Source organism: Empidonax traillii, unplaced genomic scaffold (genome assembly GCF_003031625.1).
Source record: "Empidonax traillii isolate 1590-97213 ecotype Southwest subspecies unplaced genomic scaffold, ASM303162v1 scaffold1270:size203758, whole genome shotgun sequence".
Classification (NCBI taxonomy): Eukaryota; Metazoa; Chordata; class Aves; order Passeriformes; family Tyrannidae; genus Empidonax; species Empidonax traillii.
In genome coordinates, this window is record NW_020956463.1 from 88,457 (window position 1) to 100,485 (window position 12,029).

At 42.6% G+C, this 12,029-nt stretch overlaps 1 protein-coding gene across 1 annotated transcript in view; it reads left to right on the top strand.

The window, feature by feature from the left end:
• Positions 1-12,029, top strand: part of LOC114069474 (corticotropin-releasing factor receptor 2-like) — a gene marked incomplete at its 3' end in the record, with an annotated part of 116,882 nt that overhangs the window by 4,001 nt on the left and 100,852 nt on the right. The window contains exon 2 of the mRNA XM_027906284.1: positions 9,148-9,241. Coding sequence (XP_027762085.1) covers positions 9,148-9,241 — 94 coding nt within the window. The remainder of the gene's footprint in view (positions 1-9,147; positions 9,242-12,029) is intronic.

The window sequence follows — 12,029 nt, forward strand, 5'->3', positions numbered from 1 at the left end:
CACACCACTGCATAAACGTTGACTTTGCTTCCTTTGCTTCTGCTCATAACAACTAAACAATTCCTGATGGTTTGCTTTATCCAACTATTTCTTCATACAGAATTACTTTCCTTTACTGCTGATCATTTTTTAAAATCTTAATAGCTTTGAAAATAGCTGTAATTGATTTAAGCTGGCAAGTGTTGGCTAAAGAGCTTTATGTGTTTTAATTTTCTTCTCTGAGGAGTTGGATAAATTTGGTTATGGCCCCCGTTACAAAAGAAGACAAATGGAAACTAGTCATTTACCACTCTGATAAGGCAGCAAACAGCACTGTCCTTCAGAGAAATGTCTGCCTGAATTTCATCAGACATGTCCAAATACACGACAATTTCATTTCCAGTTTCTGTTGCCAGTGTGGGGATATTTGGTAGATGCTTCCTGCAATGCTCTTTGACATGTAACATGTCAAAGCTGGTGGAAGTGCTGCTCAGTTCTCTGAGTCTGGGATCATCTGGGTTGGCTCTCCCAGGCCCATGCTCTGCTGGATCTTGACAAAGGCTGGTCCGTTTGGGAAGGGCTGTGGGAGGGACAGAGGAGAGATGGATTTCAACATCCTGCCCTCACCTCTGGCTCACAAGTCCCTCACTACTGGACAAGGGAGCCCAGGAATCAGGTGCCAGGAGCGTGCTGCTCCTGCCTGTTCCCCATCCTGACAGCTCCACTGTGGAGCTCCATGGGTGGAGAACTTGGGAAGTGTCCTTCTCCTGGAATGACCAATTACACAGCCTGTGTTTGTACAGATACACGGCGTGTTTTCACTGAGTAAGAGAGAAAATCCATTTGGTGACTCAAGAGCTCAAAAAGTACTCCTTCAGCAGAGCTGCAAGAAGATGAAGCTAATTAAAGCCCTATAAACTTTTGCATAATCCTGGCTGAGTAACTGTCCACTCTGGGGTGTGTGTGCCGGGAAAGTAAATAGTGAGCAATGCAGATGGAGATTAAAATACATTAGCTGTCCTCACTGCAATGCTAAACCCTTGCCCTGGTAATAGTAGCTGAAGTGCCAGAGGACTGGAAAGGAGCCAATCTGAGGGCTGTGGGATAATCTCTCCTGCTGTTCCCCCGGTTCCTGGGATGCGGGAGGCTTGTTGAGCGCTGCCATCTCTGCGCTGCCATAGTTTTGGGAGTGCGGTCCTCTAGCAGAGATGGCTTTCCCATTGAAAAGGCAGGAGGAAAGAGGGCAAAAGGGAAGGAAAGGAAGTGTGCTGATGTGTGGGAGCAGGCTGGCCGTGGGGCTGCCAGCCAGGCTCTGCCGGCGGCTCAGCCAGGCGGGGGACTAAAGTATCGATTCCCTTTGAGTGGCAGGAGCAAACTCCCCCAGCCCAGACAGAGCTTGGGTTTCAGGAGGCCCTGCCAGCAGAGGCAGCACCAGGGGCTGCACCTTGCAGGGTGGCCATCACAGCTGTCACCTTGCTGCTTTCTCTGCTCCAGCCCCTGGGATACTGAAAAGAGCGCTCTGCTCCCGCTCTTCCCTCGTTTTGGGGGGTGAAGGCATCCAGGGATCCGTCTGCTCCTCCTGTTATCAACTGATGTTCCAGAGCACAGGAAAGAATTTTGACTGTGTGTTCCTCATCAGAAGCAGTGAGGATTTTTCCTCATCCTGCCTCAAGTCCTTCCTGCTCTGAGATCAGCTATTTAGTCCATCTCGAACTTGAGACACCTTCCAAGGTGTAAGAAACCCTTATTTTATCAGAACAAGTGTCTTTATGAATATTTTGAAGCCTTGTCAGTCCTTCAGTAATTCTTTCTTTCAAACAGAATAAAAGAAAATTCTATATTTGAATACAAAAATAATTTAAAAATGTCTTTTCATAATATTTGGCATAATATTTTAACTATTATTATGTGAACAGAGTCCAAAATACTAGAAACATGAGTGAAAAAACCCTCAAAGACTCCAGATTGCTGATTATTGTTCAAGACACAGCCTGTGAGATGGTAATTACTGCATTGTCAAAACAAAAGGCTTGGGAAGTAGTTGTTACCTATGATTCTTTTTACCATGGGGACCATAGATTCCAGAACCAAGGAATGGAAAAACCAATTTGTGCAGGGCTAATTCCAAAACCACATCATGCTCATCCAGTTCAGTTGTGAAAATCTGCAAAGATGGAGCTTTCACAACATCTCTGAACCTTTTTTTTTTTTTTTCCCCAATGCTCAGTCGTTGTCATGGTGCATATTTTTTTCCTTTATGTTCTGTGAGATTTTCCCTCACTTCAAGTTGCGAGTGATGCCTGCCTTGTCTTTCTGCTGTCAGCTCCTGACAGGAGTCTGACTCCTCTGTAATTCCCCTTCAGGTAGTTTTTAGACCTTCTCTTGTTCCAGTCTTGGAGTTAAATTTCCCTGTGATACACGTTTTTCTAGTCTCTGAAGGTAGGCCCCAGCCCAAGAGTTAGCAATGTAAGGAAAAAGGAATGGGTGGAGAGAAAGAGAATTAAAAATTTCAGTGAGGTGACACTGAACTACCATGAAATTTTGGGTTAAAGGAACATTTTATGGAGGATACAGAGGTACAATTTTTGGCATTCCATGGAAAGTTGAGCAGATGTCAGTAGCTGGTTAAAGCCTAAAGCACGGCAGATGGATTTTTACCTTTTTTTTTAGGTGGGAACGTGCTGGCAGAGACCTGAAAAACAAAGATTAGGAGCTGACATTTGTTGAGCTAGAACTGGGACAGCCTGTGAAGGGAGGCCTGCAAGGGTAGTGACAGTGTGATGACAATGGATCCTTGCCAAGGCTCTTCAGGTAAATAAGAGGTAGCTGAGGTTCTGACGTTCATTTGGGTAAATATGACTTTTAAACTGGAGATTAAACTCTGGATTCCCCATGTGTTTTGTCTCCAGGGCATAAAGTTATCTCATCCTAAAGGACGTGTTTAGAGCAGAAGCAATGGATTGTTCCTTGATGGTGCTTCCTTCTTCCACTGGGTATGAGGGAACCTAAAGCAGTGCCTTCTGGAATGTGTGGGTGAGGTGAATCACGTTTGAGCTGCTGAGGGGATTCAGAATAATGGGAATGGGGTGGAAAGAGTGGAGAAGAATTAGTCATGGGTTTGGTGTGAAGATGTAGGAAAAGGGAAGACATTAAGTCAGGAGTGCTGGCTCTCCTTCCAGTTTCTCGATATGATATCCACAGACGTGGGGGATGAATAACAAAACTCTTCAGGGATGTGAGATTGAAAAAGCTCTCCACTAAGCAATATTATTTTGAAGAGAGCTGCTGCCTGTGATTCAAATGCTGTTTTGCTCCTTTTTTTTTCACACATCTCACGTGGCTCTGAAAGGGCAGGAGACTTGGTTGGACAAGTCCAGCCCATGGGTGGCTTTTAACAGTTTTGCTTCATGTCTCATGACTCAGAAGATCCCTTAGCACGTGCAGGGCTTTCAGTGGATGAAGAAACTCCCCTCTACACCCTCATTCAGCAGAGCATGTGGGCAGATGCTTAATGAAGCAGATCTCCGAGTTTCAAAGACAACAGTGAAGTTCAGTGGTGGGCTCAGCGTAGCAGATGCTTGAGGGATTTTTTTTTTTAAATTTGTTTTTGAATAAGGATAAATTTAATTTCACGCTTAGAACTGAGCATGTGTTCAGTTGCTTTATTGAACTGGGGTCCTAATTCCCATTCCATGCAGACTTATAGTTTCTTTTTCCAGACTTCCTGGAAGAGCTGCAGAATACATCTGGCCTCTAAGATCATAGAGCAGTGTCTCCTGGGGCATTTGGGGTTCTGTAGCTGGTAGCACTATTTTATCTATCTGCTTAGATTAACATAGAGGTGAGTAATGACAGGGAGTTGAAAGAGCTGAAGGATGACTTGAAAAGGAGACTGTTCTTCTTGAGCTGTTCCCAGAGTTCTTCCTTTTACTGTAACCTCAGCTGTCTCAGGCTTCAGGTTGCAGGTTCCTGTGAAAACTTGTAATTAGACTTTCTATCACACATGGAAATTAATCTTCTGGTGAAGCAGAACCAAACAATTGTATGCTGCCAAATGCTGCTGCATGAGCGGTTTTAAATGACTGAGTTGAGAAAGGCCAAAAAAAACATCTTTTGCTTCTTCAAAAAGCCAAGTATTTTGACCACTCTGGCCCTCTTGTCACTGTCATTGAATAAACACCTCTTTTATGTACAGCCTGTGTATGAAATAAGCAAACACCAGTGAATATAAATCCATCCTGGGAACAGTAAAGATGAATTCCCCCTCCTCTCTTGTGCTAATCTCTGGTTTTCTCCTGAATTGGCATTTTTCACTCTCCCTGGTTGTGCATGTTCCTTCAGGTGATTAATAGTCAGAAAATATTCCAGCTGTCCTCGTTTTCTCCCACACGTTGCCATCTCTTGGAGGAAAAGAGCTGCTCAGATAAACATTGGCATTTCTTATGAGAGTATTCCATGGAATAACTGGTGTTTTTTCCCAAAGCATCTGTTTTCATCCACAATACTGGTGATGGCAGGATCCCCTGTAGAAGTTACCAGCTGCCCACCTGTCCTGGAAACTCCCCACCTGTATTCAAATGGAGTAAGGGTTTTGTCATGGAAGTGTGGGATTCACTTTGATTTTGTTGCATTGAGCTCTTTCACTAATTACATTTTCTTTGTGAAGTTAAATGCCTGTGTTTCCCTGAAATTAACTTCTGTGAGTACAGATTAACAATATTTGTGCTGGATTGGAGCTCTGCCCTGAGAACATCTTGCCCAAACATTGAGGTGAGCACTGGATCTCATTGTAGGGATGGTGCATTTGGAGAGCTTAACTTGATAAGGTTACCTTTGAGCCAGGAGTGTCTCTCAAATGAGGTTTTTTGCATTGTCTAATTGAAGAACTAAAAATTATATGCAGGTATTATTTATTAAATTGAAAAACTAAAATACAGGTAGTATTTATTAAACTGAAGAACTAAAAATTGAGTAAAAGTTGGTATTTCTTTAAGCTGTGCTGCTTCACAGGGATGAAGGGTAGGAATAAACACACTCCAAGCATGATCCATGCCATTACCAGAGGTGTCTACTCAGAAAGAGAAAGTGGTTTTGGCTTTATAAAGAGCACAGGTGGATAGTTTAGACTGAACCTTTGCTTCTGTGTGGCCACAGGGCCATGAGATGGGTCCTTCTCTTGTCAACTGTGGACTGAGCACAGGTTTTGTAGTTGATAAGTACAAAATTGTTTGATGATGGGAGGTCGCTTCACCTTGCTCAGTAAAAGAAAGACAACAGTAATGCCCCAGATAATTTTGTAAGATGGGGATGTGTTCCTGTCTCCTGCAGCCATCACCTCTGAGAATGTTTTTACCTCTCTTTTTGCATGGAGTGTCTAAAGAAAATTTAGGAAAGATTCTCCCACGTGACTCTGTCCTTCTAGTGGGGAAGACCCAGCTGATGCAGTCAGTGGAAGAAATTTCAGCTTAAAGATTTAAAATACGAAAGATGAATTGCATCTGAAAAATATTCTGCTTCTTCTCCTGCTCTGCAAAGGAAATCCTGGGTAATCAGCTCAGCTGTTGCTATCTCTGTTTTGAAGTCTGAGCTGTTTAATACAAATCCCACTGCTTTTCTGTGAGTGGCTTTCTGATGAGATGCTGCTGTATCACAGATGATGTTCTGTGGGATGGATTTCTCTGGGACCTTATAAATACTAGAAACAATTTTTTTTTTTTTTTAAGGGAGAGTTTTTGCTCTCTGTTACTTTGAGGCTGTCTCAGATGTCAACACCTCTGCTTTTGCTCAGCAGGCCACCAGCAGATGTCTCACAAGGAGGCCTAACAACTGGCTTTTATGAGGCAACCGGATTATGGTATCTGGGAATTCTTGTGTGAGAATGGGAAAGTGGAGCATCTGCATCTGTCCATGTTTGGCAGCATTCGCTGTGTCTGAGCTTACCTCCATCTTGGCAAGGAATGTCGTGTGTCATCCTTTTCCACTTGAGTTCTTTCCTTCAGCTTTCAGTCATCCTGACTTCATCCACTGTGCTGCTATTTATTGTTAGATATTTAAGCTTACAAGATCCTCCATTGTGTGTCTGTGGTAGCTCCATTCCTATACTGACATTTTTGGATCCTGTCCATAGCACTGGGGCTTTATTTATATTATTGCAGTCATTTCTTACACGTTTGAGAGAAGAAAACAACCTCTCCCATGCAGGTGAATTTTACAGCAGCACTGTATATATATCTTTTATATCTCTAAATTGCAACGTAGTGGAACTCAGTAATATTTCAAACCAGGACTCTCTGTTAATTCTTTTCAAAATGAAATTGCCAGATCCCTATACTCTGCATGGAATAACCACAAATTCTGGTAGAAACTGTGAGGAGGCAACACTGGGACAGGTCAGATATTTGTCTATGCCCAGAGCTCACTGTACAGATCCACTGGGGCCTGTTACATATCTAATGTTCCACGTGTGTTTTTATGACTCCATGCTAGTAATCTGTGAGAGGACTTGCGTGTCAAAGAATGAATTCTGCATAAATAAATGTTTTCAAGATTGAAGCCCCTCATTTGATGGCGGAGTGCACACTGTGAGTGTCCTGTTACTTCTAACAACAAACCATAGCAAGATGTTGCTCTCTCTTACGCTGTTGCTGTTTTCATCTGCCCTTCCATCCTCTAGAGGTGATTTTACGGTGGGCGTCATGGGTTTGCTCTGGGCCTACCTAAGGAAATGACCACGAGAGAGGCAGTGACACACCAGGACAATTCATCCACTCCTCTTCTGAAAGTCCTCTCAGATGTGAATGGGAAGTGACCAAAGGCTTCATATATTGTCATGTAGACCGAGAGCTGGCCTGCAGACTGTTAGTCGGTGCCTCTGTTTTGGAAAATAGAGGACTTGTTTCCACCTCAGTCTTCAGCTCTGCACGTTATTTTTGTTCATAAAAGTCCACAGCGGCTCCGAGAAATTAAGCTGAAAATTTCTGTGCATGTTTAAGGTAATTGTGCAAGACAACACAGAATGGATTTGGTGGGAAAAGGTCTTGGAATAGCTGTCATAGGAGAAATGCTGTTTAAGTAGAGTAGTGCATTAGTAAAGCAATTATTTCAGTATTTCAAAGTATAATTTCAAAATAGATACACAGTCACAGGCCCAATTATTTGTCCTGCATCAGTGAAATGTTTCTCTTTTTTTTTCCCCCCCATTCGTTATTTCAGATTTTTTCTCCCGGTTCTTTATTCTTTTTATGTTTTAAGAGGGATTTTTAGTCTTTTGGGGCTCATCTGCTTTAAATATAATTAAAAAAAAAAAAAAGTTTCACACACAACAAGGCACTTCGCTGTGGCTACAGGGGAGAAAATGAAACCAAAAGTAACATAATACGTGGAAGGCACTTTTCCCTCCAGCTAAATTAACCTAAGCTGACCCTGAAGCGAATGTGACATTTAACCTTTCTTGTTCCTCCTCCCCATGCTGTGCTGTGCCTGACCTCTGTCTGTTCTTTCCCATCATCTTGGGGAGGAGACAGCTGGACACGCGGTGTATTTACAGTACATGGAGATGTCTCGAGTTTCTTCTTTGAAGTCAGACAGCGCTTTGGCCCGTGAGGTTGGAAGGGAGGAGGTGCCTCTGCTGTGTCAGCTCACTTGTCTGGGTCTGACATGAGGCATGACCACTACAGAGCTTGCCTTCTGGCAGGCTGGGCTGGAGCTCTGTGCTTTTAGGATGGAATCTGTGCCCGATGCAGAGGAGCCTTCCTCCATCTCCTTTACGTGGCCATGCATGGTCAGCACCCTGGGAGGCTGCGCTATGGGAAGCGGGATTTGACTCTCCCTGAAAGAGAAGCAGCAGCTTCATGGTGTTCATGTGAAAAGAATGAAGCCTGAGAAGGGCTTTTTGTTGGTATGTCAAGGCTTCCTATTTTGTAAAATGACAGCAAAGTGAGAAATAGGTAGAAATAGTGTCGTTCAGAGAACAGTTGTTCTTTAGAGACCAACGTTGCTGATGGATTCTATTGTCATGACCCCCCTTCCTGTTAAAGTGACAAGGAATTCAGTGACATGAAAAGGGTTCTGCAATCACTTAACACATCTCAGAGCACTGAAATGTAACATCAACTCTGAAGGAGTAGGGTCGTTTCCCTGAATAAAAGCCGCCTGTGTTGTGCTGGAGTCATTGTGCGTAAACAGAAAGCAAAGGCATTTTTTTGTGTTTTACCACAGCTTTATATCCCCTCAGAAACAGTCAGGAAGGTTGTGTTTCATATTCTGAAAATGGAAGTTTCTGTCACTGATGTCTCACTCCTGAATTATTTTGCCACATTTAGTTCCTGCCTTTCTCTTCCTCTGAGCAGGATCCCAACTCAGCTCAGTGTTGAGATGTACAGTTCTGGAGGCTTCTCTCCTCTGTCTGCACTGGGCACTTCAGTAATTTAATTTTGAGAGTGAAAATTACGATATACCTCTTGATTTCAACTCTACATAAAAATTTCCTAAAATTTACTTGGGGATGTACTATTATCCTGTACTGAACCTGCAGCTTTCTTGAGGTGCCCTTGTTGAAATTGCTGTTCTTTCTCACTAGCATTTGCCCTCAGTGGGGGGCTCAGCACTCTGAATTCTGAGAGTCAGAAACTCGTGTCTATTTCCCTGTCTCAAAAGAACCAAGAACCACCTTATAGGGATGCCTGTTTGTCCTATTTATTCCATGCAACCACTTTTCCTCAAGCCCTCTGAACTGCCCTTTTCTAGTTGCTTTATCTCTTGGTTGTGGAAGGATCTTTAGCACCTATGTAGCCTTTAAAAGTTAGCTGAAAAAAAATCTACACGTGATCTTTGATGGGAGGTGATTCATCTTCACTCTTTCGGGCATCTGCTTTGAGGTGAGACAAAAATTGGATCCTGTGCTTTGTTAATGGTGTTGAGCAGCTCCCACAAGGAGAGGTCCAGAATAGGTGGTTCATTTGTAGACACCTACATCTAGTCAGATGAATTCCATGTGATGTCCTGGAGCTAAGAAAGTATAACCCCCAAACCTTCTCTGTCGTGATGGGATGTCGTACCTGACCCAGTGGAGCTGCTACGAAAGTGCTGGGCATCGTTGTACTCATGGATCAGAAAATCTGTTCTCTGCTTCTTATTTAATGTTTGGTTTCTTTCTGTCTCTTCATCCAGATAGTTCTCCACTGTGAATCTTCTGTGAACCTACCCTTGTCTGTTCTGCTGGAAAAGTACTGTGAGGCTTTGTCAGCCCGCACCAATGTCACAGGTATTTATTTCTCCGTTTCTTGTTGGCTTCTTGTTACTGGAGGATCTGTTTTCAAAGTGTCCTTGCTCCAGGAACATCCTTTCCTGCTGGGATAAACATAGTGCCTCCAGTCTTGGGTGTTCACTGGCGACAATGAACAGTGGTGTGACGCGGAAAGGAAGCTGGGAATTTTACACACTCAAGGGAACTCACAATGACAGCCCTTTCTCGTAATTTAATCTGTTGAATTAGCTGACTGATGGGATAGTTGAAGGTCAGAACAATTGAAGTGTCTGTATCCAGACCAGTTTTTGAAAGCAGGGCAAAGCACGTGACTCTTGGCTGAGGTACACCAAAATACACACCTCATACAGCAGAGAAATGATGCTGCAAGAGATGTGAAACTGGACCCTGATTTGCTTCACAAGTGGGAGGAGCACACTCAGAGCCACTCCTCTGCATCATGATTTGGGGAGGGTGGCTGTGCTGCAATGAGTGATGCTACTGGGAGAAAAGTTGTGAATTTGTTTTTTTCTTTCCCCTTCACTCCTCTTTCCCTCTGGTAAATCTTCATGGAGGGAGGAGTCTAAAAATAATCTAGGTGTTATCACTCTGTCACTTCTCCAGCCCTGAGAAATGACAGAGGAAATGAGGCTCAGGGAAGAAACAAAATCTTTCTGTATGATATACCAGATCAACAGTGGTTTACTCTGATTGTATAATTTCCTTAAGGACAATAAGCTGATCTAGACAAGCTGATCAGACTGGAGTGTGAAAGTTGTGCTTGACTGCCTCTTCATTTACATATAAATGGGTGTGTTGACCTGCCTTATGAATCTGGCCAAAGCTCTTGTGCCGTTGAGTTCCTGGGGGCAATTCTGCCTCATGAAGCATATTTGTTTATATAAATTTTAATGTAGCTGGAAACAAAAGGGAGATAGATGAGGTTCTGTGTTTGAACCTTTCTTTCAGGTGTTCTTCGCCTTTTGAATGTTTTTGTAAACATTTCTGTAGAACTTGCCCCTTATTCATAATTTATTTTTCCTTGTGCAGAGCTTCTATTGCAGAAAGAACAAATTGCACATCAGGCTGCCTTAGAAGTCAGCAAACAATTTATTTCTCAACTGTTGACAAAAAGTAATTTTCTGGGTTGTGTAAATGATGCATAAACACAGGATATCTTTTCAGGCAGAGTGTGGTTACAAGAATAGCATTTTTAATAGCAAAAGGGAAGAGAGAAGCCACAGAAGCCTCTCTTCTATTCCACTATCATTGTAAAGTGCCAGTGATCAGAGGTAAAGCAACGCTCTGAAATTAATGAAACTTGATTTTTATATAGGGACTATCCAATTTTTTTTTTGAGACAGTCCAACCTGCAGCTTTTCTAGAACATACCTTCCCCTGGTGCTTCAAAACCCTGTGATCTGTACTCTGCTCTGAGAATGGGGTTACACATATAGTATATAAATATTGTAAAACCCAATGGTCAGACCAGCTGGACATAATCTCAGACTCAGGCATAAGCATGAGGTGAACTTTGGGACATACTGGAAACAAAAACTCATTTTTTTTTGCTTAGCACAGGTAAACGTTCTTCTCTCAGTGTGGTGGATCATCAACAGGAACATGGCTCTTCTATCCACCACGTGTTCTTTTTGTGTTCCATGACAACTGGATCTTCCCAACAGCCTGGACTGTTCAGCTATGAGACATCTCATCAAAACTGGAGCTCTGCCATATGGTGATCTCCTCTCTCTACTCAGTCAAGTTCTAGTTGCCACAGTTAAAAGTCCAAAGCATGATTTCAGGCTTAACTGGCACCTAAAATGGAGCAGAAATTAAATGTTTTTTTCTTCAGTGGGATCCAAGGATAACGAGCTCCCGTGACTAAGTCTGCTTTAATCTTTCAGTGTCCGAAATGAGGTGAGCTGTGTGAATCCTGCATTTTGAGCCCTCACAGCGACAAGGATGTGTCACTTTGGTGTGTGGCCATTGCCCCATTCAGCAGCGTGGATGGATGGGAGCAGACCACAGGGCCTGCAATGTCTGAGTCTTTTCTCTGGCTCATGTTCCTTAACACAGTGCAGATAGCATATTTTAGAAGGGGGGAAAAAAAAATCAAGTAAAGAAACCCAAGGAGAGCCATATTGAACAGTCTTTATTTAGCTGGGAGAACAGTAAACATTAAGTTTTGTAATTGGTTATTTTCCCTGTTTCTTTTCCAGAAGATGCTGTTAATTAGTCCAATATGGTAATTTCCTCCTCTTATAATTACTAATTTCACCCCCCAAATATGTTCACTCTAACTATCTCAAACAGATGGCATAAAATGCTTTTGAGAATTTAATGCATGTGTAATTTCACTGAATTGCTGAGTGAATGACATTGTAAATTCAGTCTGAAATGATTTAAACCAAGAAATATTTTTTTCAGAGTTGGAAGGCAACACAACTCACTCTCTATTTTGGGCATTGTTTCCTTGAAAATCCCTGGGTGACACCTTCATGATTTCTTGGGTTCAGTTTTTGAGCTTGATGGGGTTGTCAGTGAGTGGCTTAGGTTGTTAAAGAACCACCATCAAAACTATTAACAAAAGTATGTTTATTATGAATTTCTAAAGTGAGATCTAACAAAGTTCAACATCAAGATTCACTCTGTTACTACATGGATGGAACATCCAAAGGAAAACAGAGTTAGAATCGAGACAAAATTATTTACACAGAGATCAAAAATGCAAAAGTGCAAGGGGGACCCTTCTGTTGAATCATGAGGTTGAGAGTAGACCTCGCCTTGCTTGCTAAACTCCTGA